General features: G+C 39.9%; 2 protein-coding genes across 4 annotated transcripts; one reads left to right on the top strand and one right to left on the bottom strand.

Moving 5' to 3' along the window:
* Positions 1 to 126: 126 nt before the first annotated feature.
* mcph1 (microcephalin 1) lies at positions 127 to 27,854 on the top strand. Of its 2 annotated transcripts, none has more exons than XM_035607130.2 (15): positions 127 to 241; positions 988 to 1,047; positions 1,143 to 1,234; positions 1,322 to 1,440; positions 1,555 to 1,639; positions 1,998 to 2,109; positions 2,191 to 2,322; positions 2,420 to 2,500; positions 3,396 to 4,505; positions 5,659 to 5,756; positions 8,035 to 8,072; positions 8,179 to 8,341; positions 8,438 to 8,515; positions 27,049 to 27,286; positions 27,386 to 27,854. In XM_035607130.2, the coding sequence occupies exons 2-15, from the start codon at positions 1,014 to 1,016 to the stop codon at positions 27,436 to 27,438; spliced, it is 2,433 nt and encodes an 810-aa protein (XP_035463023.1). In that variant the 5' UTR covers positions 127 to 241; positions 988 to 1,013; the 3' UTR covers positions 27,439 to 27,854. The 2 variants fall into 2 exon arrangements, with proteins under 2 accessions (XP_035463023.1, XP_035463026.1); XM_035607133.2 differs by lacking the exon at positions 127 to 241 and adding an exon at positions 259 to 506.
* On the bottom strand, positions 8,583 to 23,310 carry angpt2a (angiopoietin 2a). Of its 2 annotated transcripts, XM_035607136.2 has the most exons (10): positions 23,071 to 23,309; positions 22,785 to 22,996; positions 18,978 to 19,133; positions 17,395 to 17,516; positions 17,056 to 17,294; positions 16,309 to 16,436; positions 15,733 to 15,834; positions 14,817 to 14,983; positions 13,349 to 13,479; positions 8,583 to 11,377 (listed from the first exon to the last, which is right to left on the bottom strand). In XM_035607136.2, the coding sequence occupies exons 2-10, from the start codon at positions 22,812 to 22,814 to the stop codon at positions 11,205 to 11,207; spliced, it is 1,248 nt and encodes a 415-aa protein (XP_035463029.1). In that variant the 5' UTR covers positions 22,815 to 22,996; positions 23,071 to 23,309; the 3' UTR covers positions 8,583 to 11,204. The 2 variants fall into 2 exon arrangements, with proteins under 2 accessions (XP_035463029.1, XP_035463028.1); XM_035607135.2 differs by having other exon boundaries at positions 22,785 to 23,310.
* Positions 27,855 to 27,864: the final 10 nt, after the last annotated feature.

Genomic DNA, 27,864 nt, shown 5'->3' with positions numbered 1-27,864 from the left:
CAACTAAATTTTATATTGTTATCAGGTTTAATTTTGTGAATTGGTTAATTTATTCAGAGACAAGTTAGTGGAAGTAGAAGTAGGCAGCGCCTCTGTGCGGGAAGTGACGTGTGTTTCCTGTCAGCCAATGGTTGCCCTCTGTCCCAGAATGCATTGTGTCACGAACTGCAGGCGCCAACGCTTCCCCCTGTCGCAAGGTGTTTTCGGAAATTGCACAATTTAAACCTCACTGCCGAGTAAAGTAAGTTGGCCGCGACTACCAGACAACACGGCTCGATAACGGTGCGCCTGCCTGTGGACGGGTGATGTTCGACACATGCGAGATACGCGTGTCAGCATAATACGGAACCAGCGTTAGCCGCAGCAGCGTTATGCTAACAAAGTGACTTAGCTCGCCGGTGAATCAGCAAAACGTCGCGTAAACTAACGGAAACAAGCGTCAACGTAACAGCTGCTTGCTCGGTAGCGGACTCTTATACATAGTGCGATGATTTAGATTTTCACTGGTGAGTGGTGAACAACGTTACGACAGTGAACCTTCAGTTGGTGAACCACTGCTGTGCTGTCACCTTATTTACATTATACGGTTATAGCCTACATGACGTTTCTGCTGTGATCATATGCTATACGTGCAGTCTACACTTTTTAAAATAACACACAAAAGCTAAAATGATTGTATACTGTATGTCACAGGCGTGTCACATACTCTACACACGCTGTAGGCACTTATGTAAACACATGCTGGCTATAATTGTATTAAGTTGACAGCACATCAGGTGCAGTCTACAGTCCATGTGTATCTGGGTCATTCGCTGTCCCTCAGGTTGTGGCATGTTGAGAGGTAATGTGGGAAGCAACATTTGCCTCGTCTCCTTCCCTCGCTTATTGACACAAAGGGCCTAAGAGTGGGAGTAAAATTCCTGTGGATTGTGAATGCTGATCTTCCATATAAAATAAAAAATGCCTTCATTGTTGTTGTTATTGTAGGTGAATCTTGGAGCTTGAATCCAGTAATGACCACAAGCAACAACCGTTCAGTTCTTAAAGGTACTGTACAATCGTCATCGTTTTACTGCAGTTAATCCAAGCCAAACTTCATGTCGTACTGTTTAAATTCATGACTTTGTTCAATGTTTCTGCAGATGTTGTTGCCTATGTTGACGTGTGGTCGTCGGATAAAACTGCAAATTATTCCAAACCATTTGCTCAGCAGCTGCAGGAAATGGGCGCTCAGGTGAGACCAGGGGGCACGTAAAGACGTTTGGACTATGCGGCCCAAATATTTCTGTTTGCAAACAGCACATATGTATTATTTTTACAGGTATCAAAAACATTCACTAAACAAGTCACACATGTAGTCTTCAACAACGGTCATCAAGCCACATGGAGGAAAGCTAAGAAAAGTGATGTGAGACTAGTGTCTGTTCTCTGGGTTGGCAGGTAAGAACATTTTTGATTGTGCTGTTAAGAAGTTAAATCGAGATGCTGTTCATTACTTGACTCAATAATTTCATTACTCGCAATGTGATTTGTCTTTGATGAAATCATGTCCAGATGTTACGATGACGGTGTGTGTGTGGACGAGGCGTTGTATCCAGCCTTAAATGACGAAAGCAATCCCGTGTTGAAGAACAAGAAAGTGAGAAGAGTCAGATTTACTTGTGATGTTTATGTTGGTGTCACAATTTCAGCTGTATTTGTTTGTCAAGCCATACATTGTAGTAATTTAGGGTCACTGACGGAGGTCCTTTCTTCATCTGATCAGAATCTGTGCCAAGTGAATGTCAATTTGCCCTAAATACAAAAATAGCACTTAAAGGGCTTTATACTGTATTCAATTTGAGTTTATGAGCTTTTGATTTCAAGTGCCCTCGCTCTAATTTTTGTTTAATACTCAAGCAGTTTCATTGTTCAGCTTTTCTAGACAAATTGAGAACGTGTCCTTTTGACAGAACAACCTTTAAAGTATTCAAATGTGCAAATGTTTGATTCTGCAGCATCGCTGCATGCAGCCAAAAGATTCTGCAGAGAAGACACCAGAAAATGACACACGCATGAGGAAAAAATTAGACAAGATGATGAAAGACTTTGCTCCGAAACAACTTCTGGGTAAGAGATAATTGTACCTTTGGAAATGTTTCCCTAAATCAAAACGATGTAGTTTATTGTCACACAAACATTTTTACACAGTTGAAGATGTGTCGCCCATCATCATCGACGAAGAGAATGGAATAGTCTATAGCCCTGCATTGAAAAGATCGGATTATATGGCACAGCGTTTGAAGGACATGAAAGAGAAGCGGGAAAACCTCTCACCTACTGGTATGCACAGCCGCAGGTTTACAGACTGATGAAGTGATCGACCCTTTCAATTATTTCAGCATTTTTGAAATGCCAAACGCACGTCTCTGTCTTTCAGTTTCACAACTTGTTGAATCCAGCTCAACCACCGGACTGAAGCCTTCTATCGGGAGCACACCCACTGTCCTCAAATTAATGTGTAAGAAAACTGTTCTTTCTTCAGATCAATGGAAAGTTGTAGTGTAGTTTTTATTTTTCCCAACTTCAAAGATCAGTTGCTTTTTCTATTAATTCTATTAATTGATGTTCCGTTAAAAGGAAGTAGCAGCATCCTCTTAATTCCATATTTGACATATGTATATGCAGTAGTTAATATGAGATGTCTAATGTGAGGTCAAAATGACTACATATTTCATAATATTTAAAATAAGCATTACAAGCATATTTCCAGACTTAGCTGGCAGGTAAAGCACCAAGATCAAGCCAAACGAACCCGCGTGTTGAAATCCAAGAAAGTAGCATTTGCACTTGTAATTAAGACATTGGCAGGTCTTTCATATATTCATACATACAGTTTTATTTTCCCAAGCTCATGAAGTAAGAGGTGAACAGATATGCAGAGGAAAAACCCCATTACAAAACAGATATTTTATGAAAATTCCAAATACTGGTAAGCTGAAAGCAAAATCTTGAACCAGCTCTTTTATTTCTTTGTCTTATGCTTAAATATGTCAGAAGCTGCATTAAAAGAGTCTGTCTACAAGAGAGATACTAACGGCAACAGACAGACATTAGCATCTCTTTGGAGTGTGCAGTATTCATGTTGTGCCCTCATTTTTTTCTGACAGGTCTTTAAAGAAATATTCTGTTCCCTTCAACTGGTTGCCTGAGCCTTTTACACCATCAGTCACTTGTTTTACTTTGGCTTTCCACTATTTCACAGTGGACGTCTAGCATACAATTAAATCTGAGAGCTTGCGAAGCGCGAGCAACATCTTGTGGTTTTATGTTGTAGATATCAGTGAGAAAAAAATTCAAATTAAGTGAGAGATGCATAAAATCCATAATTATTATTATTTTTCCCCAACATGCAGTTGACCAGTCGGATGATGATTCCAGTGCTTCTGTTGCTGAACCTGGCTGCTCACCCGATAAAGAAGAAGGGAGAACAAAAGTCGATATCACTGATCATGGACATCCTGCAAAACGCAGCAGGAAAGGTTCTGAAGAGCCCTGCCGTGATGTCCCAAAAATAATATCAAGTCCTTTGAAATGTCCTGATGTGGAGGACAAAGAGGAAGAAGAAGGGAACAGACATAAAAAGTCAAGAAGAGCCTCTGTCAGAAAAAAGCCAGCGGAGAAACACAAATCTGTAGGTTTATTGGAAAGTCCTTGTCAGGATACGAGATCTGACAACAGCAAGGACGTTTTTAAAGATAAAAGACGGTCACAGATCAAATCATCACATAAAAAAACTGAAAGGGAAAAGCCCAAAATTAAATCTGATGAAACCTTTTCAGAGGCTAAAACTGATATTTGTTCTAATGATGTGAATCCTTCCAGTCGCCTCTTGTCAGCAGCCATGTCACGTGATGCTGAATTTGAACCCTCAAAAGAACCTGCTGCTCCATTACAGAAACTGGAAGAGAAATTATCCAAACGGGCCAGACGGTCGCTTTCTGCCTTGGTGCGATCTTCCACTCAATCTGCCAAATCTCCCAGTGTTGCATCAGGTTCCGCTGATGGAGACGACAGTGTGTTTGAGGACTATTTTTCCCCAGCTAACCACCACCAGAGATCAAAAAAACCTCTCTCGTCTCATTTGCCTGTGGAGACGGAAATTCTGATTCCTTTTGAGTTGGACCCCGTCCCAAAGAAGAGACAACAAAGAAGAAGTGAAAGCGCTGGACCTGAAACTATCTACAAAAGGAAGAGGAAACTGGAAGAAAATCACCAACAGCAATCTGATGCAAGGAGTCATCAACAGCAGGATGTTAAAGGATCTCTTTCCAGTGCCGGTGTAGGACTTGCGGCTAAAAGGCGAAGACAGAGCACGTTGCCATTTACGAGCACCAGTACAACTACGAGTGATGCAGTGAAAAGAAGAAGAGCATCTGTGCAATTGACAGTGTTGACGGAGGATATCGCACCATCGCAGCTGGAGAAAAGTCCTGATGTCACTGTCCCTTCTCACACCTTGGAAAGTGAGTAATCAGACTGCCAGAGTTTAGAACGTATAAATTAACCACTGTGAACCCAATTCTCACTTTTCTTATATTACCTTCATCATTATGAACTGAACAAAACAAGAACTTCCACAGTGTTGGAGGTCTTTCACTGTTTCTAATCTCATATTTTTGGTTTCTAAAGCAACGCAATGATTTTTTCAGGGAATTCCTAATTTGGCCTCAGCTGTTTTTCTGGAGGTGAATTTTATTTGTGGATGTCAAGAGAATTATAATAAAATTTCTTCAACTTAAAATAAGGCTTTTTTTATTTGAATATTTTTTTAAATCTGTATGTGTGTTTGTCTTTTAAAGGCCTTATTCATATTTAGCTCCAATAAATTTGATGTATTGGTACACAACCATTTTTGTGTGTATAAATACTTTATGTATTTAAATAAGGTTTGAGATATATTCTCCTCATGTCTCTGGGTTTATCATTGTCTACCATAATCCAAAAACATGCAAATGAGGTGCTTTAGAAGCTCCACTTGCCTGTAGGAGCATTTGTTGCTCTTACAGTATGTGACAGACTGTCCAGGGCGTCTACCTGCATGCTGAGGCCTGACCCCCAAGACCCTGAACAGGATAAGTAGTTTTGAAACTGGACTGTTTCCGATCGAAAATAAGTATAAAATATCTACTGTCGTGAACTAATCTTACAGTATCAGCATTTTTTTTAATACTTAATAACTTATATTTCACCTTGTTATTTTATTGACCTTATTTTTTTTAAATAGAACGATTATGTTGAGCTTAATTAATTTCTCCACCCTTCTGTGAGGTGGTTGTCACTGGTTTAAATGTAGAAAACAATTATTTAATGTCAGTATATAGCCTGGTGTAAATAGCCAGCAGATTTGACACGCATGCACGCGCGCGCACACACACACACACACACACACACACACACACACACACACACACACACACACACACACACACACACACACACACACACACACACACACACACACACACACACACACACACACACACACACACACACACACACACACACACACACACACACACACACACACACACACAAACCAAAACTGCCTGCCTGCTATAAAACTTGAGTGACATCCCCCACGCTGTTTATTTGTTTCTCTTGTTTTTCAAAATGTAGGCAGAGGAAATGAATTTACGGTTGCAGCTGGTTTGACAGAGATCCCGTCTGAAGGCAAAGAAACTCAGAATCTCCAGAAACTGCTCAACAAAACAAAGGTCAGGACACATGATCGTTTTTTCCAATGTCTAACTGAATTGTATCATTTAGCATCAAGTTTTTCCAAAACATGTTGATCGTACATTTCTTACAATGTGGGGGGAAAAAAATTGGAATGGAACTGCAAAAACAGGATGTTACCAGTGGGGAGCTTTCCGATTAATACAAGATACTCCTGTGGAACAGAATTGCACAGTTTTCATATAATTCATATACATGTTTGTCCTCTAAATTCTGACTTCAAACCAGCCTGAATTTTGCAAAGTTTATTGTCCTTCATCATAGGAAAAACTGAAAAGTGAGGAAAATGCATTTTCTCTTGTGCTCTTCTCACCTTTCCTCAGTAAATGAAACTTGTACTTAATTTATCGTCCAACACTAATACAGCTATAGAACATGACACAGTCCCGACATTCTTTAATATAGGGTTTTAGGAATGAAACTGACTGTAAGCATTATGTTTATAATGCCTTTTTTAAGTATATCCTCCATACGGTCAGACGCTTCAATAGCTGGAGGCGTTTGTCGCATCTAGCTGAGGGGTTTTGTCTGGTCCTGAGGGTTTCCTGTGTTTTTGCCTCTGTGATGGTGGCGTACGACTTCCTTGCTTGTGAAATGCACCTGGATTCTGTTTTCGTTACGCTGGTAACCTCAACAAGCTGTAGCTGCGGGGGGGGGGGGGGAAAGAGCGAAACATGACATCATGTCCCCCAGGGATCTGTTATGGGCTGACACTTTTTTTGTACCCTTGTCACAGATATGTCGCAGTTGTTCCCTTGGTTTATATGAAGATCAGGATAACAGATTAATGGCCAAAAAATAGGTAAACGCAGTCATTCGCGATGACGAGGGGAAATTCACACCTGCTCGGCTCGCTGACCTTTGAAGTGCAGATGGTAAACAATGATAAATTTCTCTGGTGCTGAATTAGAAAAACCCTTGTGTAGTTTTCTTTTTCATAAAGACTCTTCCAGTAACTGCCAAGAGTCTGAAGAAGTTGCTTTGACCATGGTCACAACACATGTGAACTGATATGAGCTGCTATATGTGCCTATGGTATTATTTTGGTGAGTTTTTATGTGAGGTGCCTTTTAGTTGTGACTACTGGTAATCTGGGGTTTGTAACTGGCTCTCACAGCTCCAGTTGAACCCCACTTTCACAGAGACCCCCCGACCCTCGTCTCTCTTCGATTTACTGAATCACGTCATTTCAGCGGGCAAAAAATAGTGGCCATCAATGCCACCTAGTCACCGAGTGAAGAATTTCCTTTATTTGTGCTCGTTGGGCCCCGTAACAGTTTGGCTCTTTGTCAGAGGCTCATTCTTCAATGCCTGTTTTCTTGTGCCGCTGCCAAAACATGTCTGTTGTCCACGAGATAAGCTGAAGTCCCCTTAAAGGGATCTTCAGGGAACAGCTTCACAAATTGTTGAGTTGTTAAACAGCAGAACGAGCTGTTCTTCTCATACCTTTGGGCTGGACCCTGTTGTGGAGCATTAACAAATTGGAATATCAAAAAAAAAATCCTCTAAAAAAGAAAACCAGAAAAAACCCCATTGGTGGACCATTTTGGCACCACTGCTTTCAGCAGGCCTTAACCCCTGACTTCCAGCTGGGGGACCAGATATCAGAGTCTGGTGGGAAAGGGCCTGGTGTTCCTGTTTGTGACCGCTCAGGTGTTTGTGTTGATGATAGCTCGCTGTATTGGGGCCAAAGTACGTAGCAGGATGGACCACGGTCGTCAGCTTACGAATTTAAAGTTTTTGTTGCAGTGGCTCTGAATGCGTTTTTCTCACCTCCTGGCCTTGGTGTTTTATTTCCTTTTTGCTCTCAATGCAACTATATATCTGGCAGGGTTATTGGAAGTGCACAATTCAAACCAGCTCACAATACTGTCACCCCAAAAGAAACATAATATGCTTTCAATTTCCAAGGCTCCTTGAGCCATTTTAAAAACATGTATCGGCACTGTATTATCTTGGCTACTTTTACAGTACATAGTGCACAACATATATATAAGTACACACTGCCAGATTTTTTCTACATGGAGTTCAGATATTTCAGCCCTGTTTTCTGTGATTTTTGCTCCGACAAACAAGCAATTTAAAAATATGTGCATTTATCAACACTAGAGCTTTTCCACGTGTAATTAATTGTTTGCTATATATGTGGAATTTCTGACACAATATAAAGCTTTGAACACAGACTTACTCTAATTTATCTTGAACAATGTTTTATCCCTGTCACAGTCATAACTATTGTGTTTATCTTTGTATCAGGCTATGAGAACACTGGTCATGACCAGCATGCCCTCTGAGTAAGTACCTTAAACATTTAAAAGATAAATCGATACCACCAGTTGATAAAAAGAAATGTCTTGTGCAATAGTTCATGATGGTTGCTTTCTACTTTTCCTTTTGTAGGAAGCAGAACACGGTGGTTCAGGTGGTGAAAACACTGGGTGGTTTTCTTATCGTTGACCGAGTTTGTGAGAGCACAACTCACGTGGTGTCTGGGGGTCGCCGGCGGACTCTCAATATTTTGTTGGGCATAGCTCGGGGCTGCTGGATCCTCTCATTTGAATGGGTATGTAGATTGTACATTTTTAGAATCCGTCACATAATTCTTTCAAACTATTAATAAAGTGATATACTATCTTCGACTTTTATTTTTCCTGTGTAGATTCTCTGGTGTTTGGAGCAGAGGCACTGGATTCCAGAGGAACCTTATGAACTTTCAGACGAATTCCCAGCAGCACAGGTGAGTACCAGTACTGGTCTAGTTACTGTATCAGTGTCAATGACTTACAAGGAAAAGTGTCCACAACACAGATACCTTTACTGTCAAGGTTCAATTATATTTTCAATTAAACAAACGTATACAAGATATATTGATTTTAAGTTTCAAACGCCAAGCTTAAGGTAGGGGTGCATAAAAATTCCTTTCTTTTATTGACAACATCACAATCACTCAAGAGTTATTTTTTCTTTACATACATCTTTGCATATAGAAAAAAACTGAATGATGTTTTTCCCTGTACATGAATAATTCTATCCATATAAATCACTCTTTTTCACACTCAAAACTAATAAACCTCGAGCAGAGGAAGTCAGACGGAAACCTGCTAATTTTTATTGCCAGTCATCCATTTTCAGTGCGCTTGTTTTTCCTGAAGCGTCCTGTGTGAAATGTGGCTGTTGCTGCCTCTTCCTGAACCCGTCATTCATGAGTCACTGTCCTCTCCTGCCACTGTAAGGGGAGACACAGGGTCTTGATGCAGACAAATGTCAGCACACTTCCTCTTGAAATTATTTGATGGCTTTTGTTGTGACAGACAAAATATCTTTGTGTGCCCGAGGCCTTTTACCATTCCTCCACTCGCTCCTATGGATGCATCCAGCGATTGGCAAACCACAAATATCTCTCTTTTTTTTCTGACTCTGTGCCGTGGGGTGCCTGTGGTGTTGCCTTCAGCTGTTATCAGTGTCAATGACAAAAAGTAATTTCAGTTGCATTGTTTAAAAATAATAGTTTAGTAGTTACTTTCACATCTCCTCTTCTCTTATATTTTCATCTCACTTTGTATGTAACTAGGCCTGTCGCGAAAAGTCGATAATAATGTCTACACTTGTGTGTGTTGACATAAGAATGAATGTCATCAACAGTCCAGCAAAGTCTGTCTGCTTCTGTCCTCTCATCTGTTCATCTTTGTCTATAAAATGTCAGAAACTATGGATTTCTTAGTATTTTTCTTCAGATTGCTTTGTTTTTTCCTGAGGCCTATACTCAAGTCTAAACTCTGGATAACATCCATGTAGGACTTGCACCAACGACCAAGCTCACATGATTAAGTATAAAAAAAATGGTCTTAAAAGGACGATAATACTGTTTATCGCAATCATTTTGGGGACAATATATCGTGCAACGAAAAGCAGTTATTGTGACAGGCCTGTATGTTACATTAATATTATGTTTCTCTGTTCAAATAATGATGCCTGACCTTTGCAGTAAGATTAATATTTGCCATTTTACCCTCAACTCAATTATTTCTGCCCATGAAAGTTCTACTGGCTTTATGGCTACTGTATACTGGATAAATAGGATTTTTAAATTAATCTGATGATATACAGTACATCTGATAATTTTGTGTATGAGAAGTTCCTAAATTAATTTCCCCCTAAGTTTACTGTCATGACATGTAGTATATCAGTATTGTAGTTTAAAATTAGACATTTACTGTTTTATCCATAGTACAGATGACAAGCTATTGTTATGTATGGATGATCAGTGTATGTGTATACATCTTTACTTATAGAAACATTTATACCCTGAACCATCATTAATGGGATTTTTTTATTTTGTAGTCATAAAACATTACAGAAAAGTTTGTGGCAATCAGGCAGCTGTTTATTCACATGACTCCTCATTGTTTCTAGTGCAGAATAGGACTATTGTGGAAAAGGACTTGTTATTTCTCATATCTTAAGTTCTCTGTCTTGTGCTTGTGTTTAATATTCAACTTCAGATATATAACAGCTGGTAGTCAGTCAAACACTAACAATAGTCAGTGTTCACTGGTGAAAAAGTCAGCTTCCTCACTTGTACAACTTTTCATAAATTTTGCTAGTTTTAACTTCAAAAGACACATTACATAAATTTAAAAAAAAAACTTTCTCAAAAGATCATAGTCATGTATGAGCATGTGGGATGGTACTGCAGAATTATATTAATAGAAATCCTCTTTAGTTTTTGTGCAATTTAATCATTAACTAGCCAGGACCTAGATCTCTAACAAATCTGTCTTATCATATATGATCATAACATATGATGTTAAATATGAACCATAAAATCTACATATAAATTAAACAACAAATGTACATACATTCTCTGGAGAAAAAACTATAAAGAGAGAACTATTTTCTGTGGCATCCATACATTTGCATTTACACTTTAGTTATTCAGCAGAAAATGTTCCAGCACATATAACAATCACTTTAAGCCAGTTGTTTGTCTGAATGTTGTACCATAGTCTTGGTGTTAAATAGGACGATATAATTCAGAACATAGTTAAATGGCTGCTTAAACTATATTAAAATCCTTTGTGAAAGTTGAATAATTAATGTCCCATTTTACTCTGGTATTTCCTGTTTGGTTAACAAGCTGTTATACAACTCAAGGTAATACTACACCTAGTGATATTTACACAGCACAGGCATCAGTATTTTCAGTAGTGATATTTGATATTTGTTAGTGTCATTTTGACAGTCCATATTTCACAATTCTTTTGCAACGACCCATTATATTTCAAATTATTTTACGCATAAACATGCATCAAGTTGTAAAAATATTTTCTCTGTGTGCTTTGGCTACCTTAAGAATTTTTATTTTTGGTTTTGTTGTTTGCTGCTGTTTGTCGGGCACCGTTTGTCGGGTACCGTTTCCGGACAGTTCAGAGGGGACCGGTGAAGTCTGCCGGTCTGATCATCATCGTAGTGGACTTAAGTGAGTAGCCCGAGCCTTTCCAGTAGTACCATTTAATTCCGTTGAAGCGATTTGAGTTTTGGCCTTGTTGGTAATACATCCCATTCAAATTGGAAGGACCACAGGCATCAAACCACCAACCTGGAACATGAAAACAAACATCACTGTTGTCAAAGATGATGACGCATATAAAATATAATATAGGAACTTGATGTACAAAAAGGGCTAATTTACTGTGGTAAAAGCTTGTCTCTTTCACTCTTGACCGCTGATTGAATCTATGACTCGCAAAATATATTTGAGATAGAATAAAATCAAATATTACAAAATGTAAAGCCTCATTTAGAGGCTTGAATCTTTTAGGGTAACAAGCTGTAACAGCTGCTCCATGTCGAATGAATAGAGAAAGTTCAGATTTCATTTAACAACTGAGCATTACCTCACATCAAGCTATGACAATGGATACATGGAATGAATAGAATAAATACACCTTTCAGCTGTGTTGCACTGGTAGCTATAGTTGATTCTATGTCATGTCACGGCATCTCATGATTAGCTACTTGAATTGTTAGAAAGGGGCAGTACATTCTTCTGTCATGTCATGGTTTCAAGGCAGACATTTCACATTTGACAGCGTTCAATTGGAGGTGACAGCATAATTGCTACATGGCAAGGGATTGTCATTTTCCATTGGCACACACCCCTTTTTGTTTGGAGTCCCCATGACACTAAATTTTCATCAGTGTGAGCAGAGAGGAGACCGACTAGACTGGTAACTTGGTTTAAAGACTCTGGAGTAATACGTAGGCTGCCGCATGTGGTCCGTAGAAACAGCATTTATGTCTGTGAACAGCATTCAGGAAATCCTGAACTAATTTTTCAGTTAGAAATATTTAATGATTCTGGCTCATAAGAAAACCTTAGTAAAATTTCCAACTGCTGTCTAACGTGACTCCCACTGAGGTACAAGGTTATTACTTATGCCCGAACAATTGCATGCAATACAGCGTGCCCCTTCCAATACAGTTCATCAGACAGGAGTTTATTCATCACTTTGGCATTTTAGAAGTGAATTTAAAAGAGTTCTCCACTGATTTGACATTTCACTCCTGTAATGTTGATGGACTCGCTCTGGGAATCTGTGCAGCAGAACCGTACATATAGCTTCTTATAATTCAACACATTCAGCTTCACTGTCAAAACCTGGTGCCTTTATTACCCATAATGCAAATCAACCGCTGAAGTTTTGCGTGTCTGAGTTTCGAGCAGCTATAGCTTCGAGCACATGTTGATGAGATATGTGGGATACGGAGGTGTTAAAAATCCACTTCTGTCTAACTCCTCGCACCCAGATTAATTTCTTGAAACTAATACTGTCTCAAGGGACATCAATTTAAGAGATTTACCAGACTTTTTTCAGCTCCCTTTGAAAACCATGAAAGGATTTATGTCCTCTCATATGCAGTAGTATTCCCCAACACACATAAAACAGACTTTGATATGCAACATGTAGTCCCTCTTTGAAACCAAAGTGAGGGGTTTTGTTGTATTGAAAAGGATTTTACTGAGAGACGTATCTAATCATTTTTCAGCTCCAGTTTATATACTGGTTTACTACCTTCATTTTTAAATTTCTGTTCATTCAAACGGCCAACTGTACTGTTTACACTAGGTCAGGGCCAGTCGGTCACAATTGTTGCCTAATGTGCATGTCAAGTCCACCGTGAGAGACGCCTAATGGGAAATAAAAGGGTTAGGGTTTGCGTTTTCATGCTTTCACGCTCACTTGGCAGACCTCAATACAGAGGGAGACAAACTTCTGGCAGCGGAGTCACTTTCAAGGGAACAGAGGAGGACCTTCAAGCTCTGTTCCCAGGCTATTAATGTCAGCCATTGTGGGGCAGAATTCCCCAATGAGTTGATCAGTGATTAACTTTGAGCTAATTGTGCTCTTTGACCTGGCCACGAAAGTACAGGAGCCCTAAAAATGCCCTTGAAGATTTGGGCGTGTGGGAATTTGTTTCACAGCAAGTGCCCATCTCAAATGCAAACGTGATTTTTTCTTTTGTATTTTCCTGATGAACAAGTTATTTACATAAATGTGTTTCTTACCCCCTGTTGTCAGCTGTGAACATTTGCAAACACATTTGTCATTGTCTGCGTCCTTTGTACTGAAATCACTTCCTGGCTGCCCGATGCTGCTTATTTTGCCTGCTGTTCCACTGTAGCCTTTAAGGTGTATCCTGTAGAATGGAAAAGGAGAAATGAAGGAAGAGGTGGCGGAAGTTCGTGACTGCTGTTCCTCAAAAGGCAATATCCGACTTACTTATACAGTTGTTTGGCAAAAACTTCACTACTACTGGATTTAAAATGGGTTTTTAGCACAAGAATTGTGTCTTCACTTAATTTTTGTCTATTTTTGCTGCTGTTGATCGGATGTAATCTTTTATTTTTTTGCCAAAGGAATTGTTCACTGCTATTTTTGTAGTCTATTTGTATGAGTTGCAAGTTGCTGAGCCAAGTAATTGAAGACGAAATTGGTCATAGATGCGTAGACTTAAGAATAGAACTGTGTTGAATTGAAGCACTTCAAGGTCTGTTTATCAAATCCATTGAAAGGAAGTATATCTAGTCCACTCCTGAAATCACCTTGGCTTCTTAAGAGAAAATATTTTTGAAGGTTGTGTTATTGCCAAGAGGTGCAGACTGAATTTTAGAAATCCAAGACATTTCATGTATTTCCTATTTTTCAAATAGTGACCAGTTTTATTACATTTTCTTTGGCCTCATGCCAGTAAATCAGTATCAGGAAGTAAATAGACTTATTCAGCAATAACCAGAGGAGTCTTTACAAGAACTGGTGTCCAGGAGATAAATATATGGATGATCTGGTCCAGGGACAGAATAATTTATAGGGGACAATAGAATAAATTCCTCTTATTATTAGTGCAACAGAGTATCCCCAGAAAAACTTTGTGTCCATTAACATGGTCTCATCTTCACTGACAATGAACCAATTGTGGAAGATTGTCCTGATGCTCAGGCTGAATCATTCCACTTTATTATTCACTCTTTGAATTGTATGAAAAAAAATCAGATGTGATTGGCTATCCAGACATGTACAGTACATACAGGCCACTAGGTTGAATGAGAAGATGATTACAGCCAAAGCCCCCATGCTTTGAGCTTAAAAGATATTCATATATGAACTAGATACAACACCACATGTGAGTTCTTATAAAATGGCACCTCAAAGATAAGTACAACTCCTGTCATGGAGTATAGCTGCTGAATTTTTCCATTGACGTGTTCATTTCTTTGTAATAATTGCAGTTTTGAGTTTTGTTCTTTTTAGTAATCGTCTTTGGCTGAAAACTGGCTGCAGGTGTTCAGCAAAGCAGACTTCAAAAGCAATGTTGTAAGACAGAAATAGTAATATTTGCTAATGGGCTTCTTTGTACTCTATAACTTGAGCTACATGAACTGTGAAATTGTAGCTCAAAGAAAAAGGAAGTTTGATAATTACGGCCTTGCTAGAGACACATTAATTCACCTCTTACATGTTGTCAATATGACATACCTGTAATTTTGTTCTTCACCGTCGAGAGAAAACTGATCATATTGTGAGAATCCAGAGTTTCCTTCCCAGTCACTCAGCTGGATCCTCAGTTTGTATGACTGTTGATGTGTCAGTCTGGAGACAAATTCATTTCCTAACCAGAATTCACTTGCAGGTTCTCCGAACCCCTGAGAAGACACAAAGAAAATGTAATCAAAGCTTGTTGAACCCGTGCAGTATAGATATATATATAGCTTTTTTTCTATTAAAAAAAATGGCAAACAGACAGAGGAACACCATGTTCTATTCATTTCTTGGCTATTACACTTGAGGTTATTTATCCCTGGAAGTGACATATTTCATCAGAATACTCAAAACACAGTTTTAACATATCATTCACAAAAAGTCCCATTCACAATTGGATATTAAGAAGAAGTAATGCCAGATCAGTTTTAACTGCAAAGGAAATTGCTTGAATGCTTTCCTCTGCAATGTGGGGACTGTGGGGACTTGACATTGAACTTAAGATTCCTTTTGGCATGGCGTTGGGCCAGTACTCTCCTACTTGGTGTTGGCAATGCTGGCCACTGTTTTTGGGAATCATTTTTTTGATTCTAGATTATTAGCACTGTTTTCAGATGCACAGGCAGAAATATCAAATGTGCTGTGTTTGAATGTGGTACAAGAAAAAATGGCATTAATTTGATGAAGAGCAGATGGTATCACTCCAGATCTCTGTGTTCGTGGCTGAAGTTTGTCTTTTCTATCTCGGATTGGATCTAAGAAATGCCTCTAACAGTGCATAATCACCAGGCCCTAAAACACTTTCAGTCAATGGCCAAAACCAAATCTGGCCACTGTCTTGTGCATTTGGAATGAAACCCGTAGCCTGGGATATATTTTTTTTAAGGGAAGAATTTCTTCTTGATAGTTTTACCTTTTTGTACTCTTGCCACGTACGGTGAAAGTCAACACGGCCGTCAAAGCGTTTTTGTAGGACTGTCCAGCCTCCTCCTTCTGTCTCCATGTCACAGAAAGCCTTCAGGCAGAGGGAAAGAAAGGTTTGCTGTAATTAATAATTCAAAATGAATGCTCTTTAAAGAACTCGCGTTCATTTATAATTTGACAATGCTGTCTAATTTGGGTTTTGTTAAAACAATTGAAGTCCAAGTCTTAATCACTGAAAAGTATCTAAGGAGATCACAGCTTAGCTTAACTATGCACATCATTAATGGAGGTCTGAGAACATTGTAATGTCACCTCACACAATATTGATTACTGAACTCTTCATCCATTTGTGTTTTGTTTACAAGGCTGGGTATGTCGGTCAGTGCATGTATGTGCAGAAACAATTCGCCAAATCAGTATATCAGTAAATAATCTATACAATCTTCCTCTTCACTACCAGTATATGGAACTTTTCTTCAGGCTTTTATTCCAGTTTCAGCCGACCTGAATGTACCACTCACTTTGGGCTAAGCCAGTCTGAAGCATTTAAACAGGCTCACTGTACCTTAACCTCTGTTGTGGTGTTGGGTAATGTGAGCGTGTAGACTCCACTTTGGGTGTTTCCCGACTTGTGGACAGCAGCGCAGTCCGTGAATGTGGTAGGGGTGTCCCGCATCATGACGGTTTTGGTCTCTGCAGAGAAAAACCAGCCTCGTTAATTTGACAGCACACAATTTCACATCATTCAAGTGTCATGGAAAATTCACATCATCTAGTTATTTTTAAAAAGTTACATTCATTGCTTTAGCATCACTGTGGCTGCTGCAGGAAGGTGCGCCCTCCATATGCTCAAGTGTGCAAGCACCAGAGTGCAGGGGTAAAATTTAGAAGATGAGTACTTGATCGATACTATGTGATTGTTTACTGCAACGACTAGAAATGGGTAAATGGCTAGCCAGGTTTTGTCCACAGGCAAATGAATCCACTCCTTGCTGAGTTTTACTGGCTGTCTAATGCTAAGCTAAATTAGAAGCTGCGGGATATTGCTTCATTATTAATAGACAAATATGAAAGTGGTAACAGTCTTCTTATCTAACTCTCCACCAGAAAGTGAACATTTATCAAAATGTCGAACTATTTCTTTAAATTGTATCCACCCCTCTGAGGTTCCAGTGGTTCCAGCATTCTCGGCCTACGGGTCAAGACTGGTTGCACTAATATGAAGCTTAAAAAGTGCATACTCAGTCTGCTTTTCGTTGATAACTGTGGGGGCTAAAGAGTCAATTATGGGCTGGATTGCGGAGTGAGTCACCTCGAGCAGAGCCAGCAGAGATGGTGTGGATGAGGTTGTTCACGATGTCCAGCAGCTCCTGCTGCTGATGCTGCAGGACGGTGTTGTTGGACGAGACTTTGAGCAACTGCTGCTCCAGCTCGCCTATGATGGCGGTCTGCCTCAGTATCAGAGTCTGCAGCTGCTCCTTCTCTTCTCGAAGCATCTTCAGCTCCTCCTGCCTCTGCCCCTCCATGCCCTCCACCTTTTTCTCCAGGAAGCTGGGGAGAAGCAGGGCAGCAAGTTCAGCAGTGAGCTTTGTCCTTGTTTTTAGCATATTGGTCCAATAATGTACGGCTAATGAGGCTGAAATGTCCTCACCTGTTTTTGTCGTTCAGCTTATTGATTTCATTTGTCTGGACAATGAGTTGTTTTTCCAAATTGTTGGTCGACAAGGAGTTCTCGAGAAGCTGGCGCTCGAGTCGAGTTGTATGATGAATTACCTAAATAAAAGAAGCACCAGTTCAGCTCTGTTCCAATTGTACCTCACGAAATAAGCCATTAATGTATCTGTAGAGTTTTACACTACGATGTAAATTCATGTCAAATGTTTAACATTAGCTTCCTTCAATGCCATTCATTTTCCCACACAACAGCGTGTTCCCAAGTTTTATTCACGCCTGCAAACAGGATATATTCTAATGAGACACTAATATACTGTGAACTGTGGGATACTATAATTTGAAATTCTGCTTTTGGATCTGATTTTTCTCCATTTTGAATGTTTAATATGAATTTAGTTGGCAGTTTATTCAATGCACCTTCAAAGGTGAATGCAGTCTAATACAACAGTCCTACATTAAGTCTCCATCTGAAGGTTACAATGTTCAGTTTTTGTTGAAAATGCTGTTGCTATTGAGAGTTGTTATGTCATATGTCATTTTGAAGGTTGCAGTTTGTGCTGCTGTTCAACTGTGTTGCTTTATGTGGACAGGTGATTCTATTATTTTACAACCCCCATTATTGTCAATGAGTATAGACTGAATAACAGAAACATTTCTCTGTATAATACAATACAGTTCAACTCAGCACCTCTCTGAAACAGTTTTCATAAAAATATCCTTCATGAAGGGAGGATTTATTTCAGCGCTTTTGCTTTAGACTGTATTAAGTAGGTTGTACTGGATAAACTGAGTGTAATATGCAAATCATATAATTAAAACGTCCAGCAATTTAGAAAAAAGAAACATGTAACTTAAAGGAAGATATTGCAAAAGCACAAACCTGTATAATAATCCAAAATAACATAATAATCCTAAAAATGTTTGTCTGATCAACAAACAGGAAGTTATAGTTATTTGTGGATCAAGCACAACATGCCCCCAGTTTGCACTTCTAGAGTGAACAAACGCATGAAAGGAAAGAACAACTACATTCCAATGCAGACGTACCTGAACTAGGGAAAACCTTTGAAAACCACGTATTTTCACAGACAGATGTATTGAACTACACTCTGGGGTGGGGGACCTTGCCTCTAATTTCCCATTTTGGAGGAACTGAACTCAGCAAAAAGCATGTTGTTTACATGGATCCTACTACGTGTCTCCAATGGAGCTGTTGATGTCTTTGAAAAGACGGATGTCTGATTGTGACAAACCGATAGACCCTTTCTGTGGGAATACGAGTGTGCTAATAACAGGAAATGCTGTACAGTTGGCTCACATAAGGTCATTGACGTGTAGCCACAATAATAAACTGACGCAGTCATGCCTGTTCCCCCCCCCCCCCCCCCCCCCCCCCCGCTTATTTTTTTTTAACACTCTGAAGCTACGTTATTTAATGCAATGTTACCATCTAATGCACAACCACATTGAGAAACCTGTTGTGCATAGCAAGAGTGTGTTTTTCTGCACGTTACATTTCTGTATGTTGGGGGAGAACAAACACTTAAAGCTCAGCCTCACCTGTGCTTCCACATTGGTCAATTTCCTTGTTTGTTCCACAGTCTGACTCAGCAGGTTTGTTCCAATTTCAATCATCGTAGCTGTGTGGTTGTGTACAGCAGTCTGCTGGATTTGGACCATGTCTTGTTTCATGCTGTCCTGTATGTAGTTCTCTAGCTGCAAAGCAGAGGAAAGACAACCGGCTTAAAACAACTTCAATTTTTCTCAGTTGGTATCATCAAACCATGGTTTTGTTGTACAGTACTGCATTGAAACCATTTGGTAGTTCACAGATTGACCAGAAAACCAGGTGCCGGTCAATATAAAATGCAACTGTAATGTTGGACTTGGAGCAGGTCTGTTTCTTCTTTTGGGTTCTTGAGCAACCTCATTTTGCAGTTGATGAGAGAGAAATGATTCTTGTTCTCTCTTCTTGTTGGTTTAAGGACTAACCTTCATTTTGTGGTTTCTGTTCATTGACTGGAGTGCAGCTAAGACCATTATCATAGAGTCACTGAAGTATGGTCAGTTTCAGATATACTGGGTATAATTGGGTGTGAGGCCTTGTGTGTCTTACAGGAAAACGAGTGAAGATCACAGTTTATTATACTTAAACCCCAAAACTTATCTTGACAGCACATGGTGAGAATTTTGTATATAGTACAGTTTAATTATTATGCTCCCTCCTTATACACATCAAATAAAGACTGCAGAGGTTTCCCCCCAAAAAATCCCTAGCAATAATTAGATTATAAATGTAATTTTAAAAAATATGTATTAATATCATACAATCATCATTATCATTGGATGATAATATGTATTTAATAATCCTATTTTTGGGAAAGGTTGCTGGTACAGCACTGGAGTGAAATTATGAAACCCAATTAATTCCATTATGTATGCAGAGCGATGGAGATAGAATTTTACAGAGTTGTCCCACGACGAGGTATTTAGAATTTTAAATTACATTATACACCTAAAACCCCTTCAGCTGAAACGGGAAAAAGTAATTTACATGTGATTGTTTGTCCCTAAAGGCCAAAATGTGGAAATATTTTTCGAGCAAACTAATGAATTTCTAAACTAGAATGGTAATCGCATACCACCAAGGTACCAACAGTAACCTTAAATCCAATCACGATGCAACAAATTGCACACACTCATAGATGTCAGTCAGATGTAATCCTCTGTCTAGATGAAATAAAACATTGCGGTCTCTATTTTATCAGTCTAAGTGCATGGCAAAAGTGTATTTAGGGCATGTCCAGATCCACTTTTGTCAGTTAAACAGTGTTTTAAAAAGAAAAGGGGTTGCTGTGGCAGGCAGACTTGGGTGTGTTTTGGGGCGTGACATGCAATAAAGCAATCAGAGTGCCATTCCTTTTACAATCCAGGTGGGCTTGCAACTTAGTGGTTTGCAGTTATACCAGTGGAATAGCCAGGCAGTAAGAGAGAGAGAGCTTCTCTCCAGAGGAAACACTTTCACTTTGCACAAGAGCAGTCCACTGCCCCAAGATAGTTATGCCCCAACATTGCACTACCTGACCACATCTCATTTTAAGATCAACATGGGCACTCAGACCTGCACAAGTGCATTTGATATTCAAACGATGTTAGCACTGGACGAGAAAATGGCTGCGTTGATCTTAAACTTAAAGACAGATGCATCGCATTGGTGCCGGATGTAGGATTGAGCACTTAGAGTTCTGACTTCCCATATCAAATATTAAACCTATGAATCATGGTAATAACACAATGGCTTAGAGCAAAGGAGGGTGTCAGTGTTTCATCTTTACGAGATTTGCTCTTATCTACCTTACAGTATCGCCGGATTTAGACCAAGACCAATCATTAAGTTATTTCCTGCTCGGTGTTCCTGAGTGGCAATCAGGTCACACGTTACGTAAACAGGATGGAAGTGTTGAGTGAGGAGTTACATCCTTCATGACACTATGACTTGTGTACAACTGGAAACCAGCGTCAGTTGAATATCTCTGTCATCTACAGTAAGTTTGCATATTGACTGTGGTTATTTACTCATCAGTCAGTAATACCAAACAGCCAATTTTATTATTATTTTTCTTATGCAAAAGTTTTTTTTCCTAAGTTGTCTTCAGCTGGTGCAGCATAAATAGGAAATTTAGAAATGAAGTGACTATATTCCGACGGTTTAAAAATAATTAAATCACACCTGGAGGGATGGGACATGGGCCAGGAGAGAACCCATTGAATTTTGGTGTGGATCCATTTAAAAGGGCGGTTCCAGGGATTGTTTTAGATCACTTTTCTTACCATTGCGAGCATTTTTCAACATTTTCGTCGATTTCTGAGGAAATAATGTGTGGATCTTGAAGATTAGTGATCGACATGTAGGATTGTTTGGCCTTGGCAGAAGTATGTGCCCTATTGAGCGCCCATCTAGTTTTATCTGTGGTGACGGTGGTTATGGAGCGCTGCACTTCACTCCTACCACACTCAACAGCTTACCAGACTGGAAGACTCAAACGACTTTTTCACATAATCTTTCTTGGTTATTAATATATTTACAGCCGGGGCACACTAGAGGCCTTTACAATGTCCTCTCCTGTAATCCACATGCAGGCACAGCAAGGTATGATATCAATGAAGTCATATTTAATGGTGAGTTTTATAATTGGACGTCAATATTTTATTGTGCTCTTGCAAACTAGTTCTGTAACCATCAGTCTTCACACCTCAGCTGTGATTTCTTCTCTTATATTTATCATCTGAAGTGCAAATTAATTTAATGAAGTCACACAACAGATCAAAGGTGCTGGAGTCCCCCTGGATTTACACAAAGCGATGCGGAACAGAAATGTGCTGATACAAGTACAGCTTAATCTTTGGCATTATAAATCAGCAATATTTCTTTCTACTGTATGTAACAAATATGTATGTCATTATGTCAGATGTGCTGTTGGGCTTCGTTAAATCTTCACTTGTGTGGAGAATGGCCTCTGATTTCTGATTAGCGGCATCTAGATCGTGAAGAGCATCAAAGGCGATGCCCTCTGCGCTCTCCTGTGGAACGGAGCAGAGCTTGTTTAGGTTACAACACGGGAATTGTGTGATCACGCTGTGAGACTTGTTTGTCTTGTCTGGCTCGTCTTGCAAAGCTCTGCTCATTAATCACACTCTGGAGTGGGTGTAGAGAGGGAGCTACAAAAGAAGCTGTTGCACTCTTGCACATGTAGTGGCTCCGCAAGCTGGAAGGAGGACACGCATCCCTCTTGTGGACACCTGTGCTGAGTTTTTGTTCGTCATCGGAGCCATTATGTCCTTTTTATCCTTGCACGAAAGTGCATCGCGGACACTCAGCACATTTCTAAAGCTCAAAAGAGATTCCCAAAGAATGTGTCGGTCTTAAAAAAGCTTTTCCCCCTCAAAACTATACATTCAGACAAACTTGTTCTTTTTTACATAAACCTTTGCTCAAGTCTTTGTTTAAGTGGAGCAGTTTTATCATCATGGCAGTTAACAAAGCTGGTGATTTGGTATGAGTCCAAATATTCAACCCTTCACATGATAAAAGTTGTCCTTGAATGTTTTGCATTGAGGAAAATTCTCGACATTCCTGCATCTGTCTGTCTCGGCTGCTAAAGTCAATTAGTTTAGAGGGAAATCGGTCAAAGTCAACACTTCATATAAGTTGTACGATCAATATTAGATGTTCGAAAATTTGTGGAGGAGTGAGAGTCCTTCCTCTGACACCTGTGTGGAGGCTCATTCTGTCACTGTATTAAAGGCTGTCATTGGTATCATAGTTAGTTCCATCGATGTGATGTCATGGATGTGATTCGAGTTTACCTTAAGCAGCCACTGTGTGTTGTTCTCCATGATGATCTCCAGTTGTTCCAGCCTCTGAGCCGACTCGTCGCTGTCCGTGGGTCCATCCTTTTGAACTGGGTAGTTGTAGCTGTTGGTCTTGCTTTGGCAGTTCTCCTGCTCAGGCAGCAGAAAGGTGTAGCTGCATGGCCCGTTTTGGATCTGATATTGTCTCTTGGCAACGGCACTGTATCCTGTCCCCAAACCAAGGCAGAAACTTAAAACTAGCAAGTCCACATTCAGCATCGTCATCCTAGACTTTTCTTACCTAGAAATAAACTCGGCAAAAAATTGAAACTCCTTTGATTTCCGAGGTTCTACAGATCCCTTTTATCACCGCTCAGTGGTAGGAGGAGAATAAACTCATCAAGAATTGGAGGTAGCGTTTTATTCTCATAGGTAACCGGTGCCAGACTGCATGTGCTCGCCTTTTATCAAGCCCCCAGCCACTTGTTTGAGCTGCCCGTGGCCCCTCTGATTAGCTAACTGTGATTTCTAACCACTCCCCCCTCGCTGTGGCCAGTCACTGTGAAGAGCAGTGAAGTGGAGATTCCTTTCAGTACACACTCACTGAACAACACAGCGGAGCAGATGCACAAACTACACATCTTTTTCACTATATCCTCTACAATATCCACATGTTTTTTTCTTCCGCTGTAGTTGGAACAGCTTTTCAGGATGCAGCTGTCCACCTTCAGGACACTGTGATAGTAGCCGTGTCCATCCCATTCATTGAAGAATGTTTCCCGGTCTGCAACAAACACTCTAGCATCTTTGAACAGGAGATTCAAAGGGGAAAGCCTTTGTTTAAATGACGTTATTGACTATTGCCATTTATATTCCTGCTTTGCTCTTTTAAGATATTAAATCAATATTTAAAAGCACAATCAGGTGAAATCTACTTTCTCAATGTTATAAAACAATCCCAAAGTCCCAGATTCCAAATAAATTTTTATATTATCTGCTACAGATACAAACTAAAATTGCAACTTGATGATCTCTGACCACAAATTAGTCGTGTCTTTTTTTTATTTTGATTAAAACTACAGCAGAAATCTTTTAAATATGACCTTGAAATAGCATGCCAGAAAGAGGTCCCACACACAAACATTTAACATAGTGGTGAATGCGACACAGGATGTTTACCTGAGTTATTAAAAGGCAGCGCCGTCACTTTTAGGCATGGTCCGATGTTAAAGAGACTGGAGTGTTTATAGGCATCCTCTGTGAGCAACATGCCTCAAAAGCTTGTGGTCGGAAGAAAATTATTTTCAGGTGAAAATGGAGCCACCCCTAAGCATTATTACTAGAAAATTGGGAGGCTGGCTCCTTACAACACATAATGACACAGCCTTATCCAAAATGTAGTTGTTGGAGTGACAAGCCCGCCAGACACAAATGGAAAGTTTGGGGCACTTTCCTTGAATTGCAGCATCACCTCGACCTGACATATTTTTTGCCGTCACTTTGAGTCTGTCTGAGAGCTTTCATGTCACAGTGAGGAGCAGAGTGCAGGTGTCCTGTGCAGGAAGGTCATTGACATGGGAGGCATTTTGTCCTATACTGCTGGAATGTGCCTCTATCAGACACTATTTCTAAGCATCTTTACCCTTTAATCAATAAAAAAAGACTCTTCTTTTTCTTTTCTCTATCTTTGCTCTATCTGTAACTGCAAAATGATTATAAACGGAGTGAAATTTATATTGCGTACCGATTGCTCATTTGAACTGAGCAAAACGGCATTTGTCATCTGCGCCATATTTCATTTTTTTTTTGACAGGAAAGCCTTAGATTTGCCCTCTGCAGTGGAATAGAAATACCAAAACAGAATTGTAGGAAGTAGGCTGATGCAATGGTTACTGTATACGGGAAATGCGACATATTTAAGGCACATTACCAAAGAGGAAGGACTTGTCGTCATTCCAAAAACACGGATGTTTTCAGGTGTGCGCGCTGAATCACTCAAACGGTGGATTCATCCACACCAGTTCCTGTACTTCAGTTTGTTTTATGGTTATTAAGAACCCAGGGCATTCTCACGGACAATTCATTCATTTAATTTGTCACTGAGCCACATCCTATATACACCACACGCTAGGTTTTATGCTTATGCCGTGGGCAAAAAACAATGTGACTCCTGCTGAACTGTCAGGCACACATTGTATTTTATTATACAGAGCTGTTTTTTAATCTTTATTTATTTTTGTCTGGTATTGGTTATACAGCTGAACAAACGGGCCAGCTTCTCTGTCCACCCTCTCTGTCCACACTCACTGTGCATAATAAGAAAACTGTACATGCACTTGCCATTAGCGGCTGCAGAGATATTGATTAGGTTGTCAGAGTTTTCCAAGTGAAGAAGATTTTCCAAGTGAAGCGCAAATAAATTGATGCAGGCACAATGAAATGCATCTCATTTAAGATGTAAAAGTCTGGAGAGTGTTTTTTCAGAGAAAGCTTTTTACCACTGGCATCTCTACAATCTTACAGGTAGTCTGAAGACCAATATTTTTTTGGTCACATTTGACAGTATTTGAGTTTAATTTCTTCCGTAATAACAGTTTCATATGCAGGCAGATATGTGGGTTATGATGAATGCATCTTTAATGCGGGAGTATTCTAGCTCTGAAATGAAATTTCAGTAAAGCCAAACTGGGGTTGACCAAATCTTGACCCACAAGCTAAATATATTCACATATTGATCAAGCAATGTTAGATTATTTGTGATATACCTCAAGTAAGCGTTGCCTGACCACACACTAAAGACAACTTTATGTATTTGTTTAACTACTTGAAGTCAAGTTTACAAAGGTTTAATATTGTTTTCTTGACAGCAGAATACTCACCATCTACTATATGTTCTTTTTGTGTCAACATTCTGTTCCTCTTTTATTTTTACCTTTCCGGTTGGACTCAAAACCTCTTTTCTCACCAAAGAGAAGTTACATATAGTCTTCAATCATTCCCTTTAAAGTGCACAATGTGGGTTAATGTTAACCTGACCCCATCTCTGAACCCTTCGAACAATCCCTGATTATTGACGTAAAGTGAAACCTGTGTGAACATTGACAAAAGACCAAAAGCCTTAAAGCTCATTTCCTGGCATTCAACTTAGAATAGAGCAGATTGGTCCCCTTCAGTTTAGCTACTGACCCCTGGCAGATTGCAGAGCAGGCCTGTACTGACAGCGTCTCGCACCAAACCCAAAAGGAAAACTGAACCTCAAAGAGATTCACATCAGCTCGGAGATGACGCTACTCGCTGGACAATGTGGGCGTGAGATGGCATCGTGGCTCACCTTTGTGGCGCCCAGAGTTCAACAGCGAGATAAGAGTTGTCCCAGTGAATGTGATTCTCATAGAAAATATGTAGTTATTTCAACTTGGAAATAAATTTTAAAGCAGTGTGAGTTACCTTCAGCCACCTTCAGGCCGGTTTCAGTACTGAATCAAGGTGTCAAACGTGGCTGTTATTACTTTCAAATGAGGTTCTTCAGGGGGAGGTGGATACGTCAATTATTCATCTATATGATGTAAAGTTGCAGGATTTAGGCAAAATGAAATTCCAGGACAGGTTGGTGTCTTCACCTTCATCCTTTTCATGGTGAAATCCTGTGACTCACATGAGTTAGATCCATAAAACATGTGCAACGTGAGTTTTGCGTTTTTCAACCTCAATTCACAAGAATTGCAAGCGAGTGAGGTTCCTTGAAAACGCAAACACACGGTGAACACGGGGGAACCACTGCAGTAGTAACTAACTCGATGAGAGGATTTTATTGAACAATCAGCAGGGAGATCATTAAAACCAGGGTGATGTTGTTTGATTTACAGCTCGCTTGGCCTCCTCTCAGCTATGTTGCACTGCTGCAGGCACAGATCAGACTGTTACCACGGGCCTGTGTTTTCCCATGGGACATTTTGACTTGTCACACTGGGAAATGCACAGTAGTAAATAATTAAATGAATCTTGTGTGAATTTCATTCAGCTGCTTAGTGGGACACTTGAATGCAACAGTGAATGTTATTAGTCACACCTGTGTTTTTCCCCACTGTCTCAAGTCAAAATGTCCGCTGTGGAAAACGCCTACTGTTATTCATTCATATGCAGTCATACGGTTTGTATATTTCCCAGCTTATCCGTCCAACCTCAGCAGAACAAGAGGTTGTATTTTTAAAATGGCCACCTGCAGCGGCTCTGACAAGTCAACTTTGCCCGGCATTTAACCGTCGGTGTCTCCTCTCAGATCTGTCGTCTCCAGAGGCACCTGTCTGCCGGGGAGCACCAGCAGGACCTGTTCCAAGGCCGGCCCGCCATGTTCGTGTCCCAGCACTCCCAGCCGCCCACGCAGAGTCTGGTGGAGCTGATCCAGCTGTGTGGAGGAACAGTCTCTAAAACTGTGCGGCAGGCGGGGATATGCATCGGGAGGTACAGCGGCAGGAGGCCGGAGGGAAGCAGGATCCTGTCTGAGCAGTGGGTGCTGGGTAAGATGTGCTCTGCTGATCTCCTGTGTTAAATACAAAACTCTTTTATCGTGTCACTACTAAATGTTTATCTCATTTTTTGGGGGGGTTTCATTTCAGATAGTGTCACACATCTGAAGCAGCTCTCCTATGATGACTACGCTTTGGAGTGAAAGCTGTTAAATATGTTTTGTGACAGTGACATTTTTCGTTTGATACATTTTATGCCGGAGAGTGCCTGGTCTCATCAGGCATCTACCTTACTTCTGTAGGTTCGTCGTCTTGTTCTACAAATCTGAAATTCTCTCAGATATTCTAATGTCGGAGACTATTAGTCCCTGGTTACCATGGTTACCTATAACTTCTAAGGACTATCAACCATTCAACGTATCAATCACTACTGCGTAACTGTGTTTTTCACTGAGCCATGAGATTGAACCACATTTATTTTGGATTATTATAACAGTGTGATTTTAAAAATACTTTCTGAGCCAGTTCGCTACCCTAATGGGGATAGAGATAAAGAATACTTCATCCTTTAAAGAATTTTCTTGTGCATGTCTGTGTTAATAAAAGGTTTTTTTTTACATTTGATTTTC

This window comes from Scophthalmus maximus, chromosome 10, assembly GCF_022379125.1.
Source record: "Scophthalmus maximus strain ysfricsl-2021 chromosome 10, ASM2237912v1, whole genome shotgun sequence".
Lineage (NCBI taxonomy): Eukaryota > Metazoa > Chordata > Actinopteri > Pleuronectiformes > Scophthalmidae > Scophthalmus > Scophthalmus maximus.
This window is presented reverse-complemented; position numbering and strand designations above follow the sequence as displayed.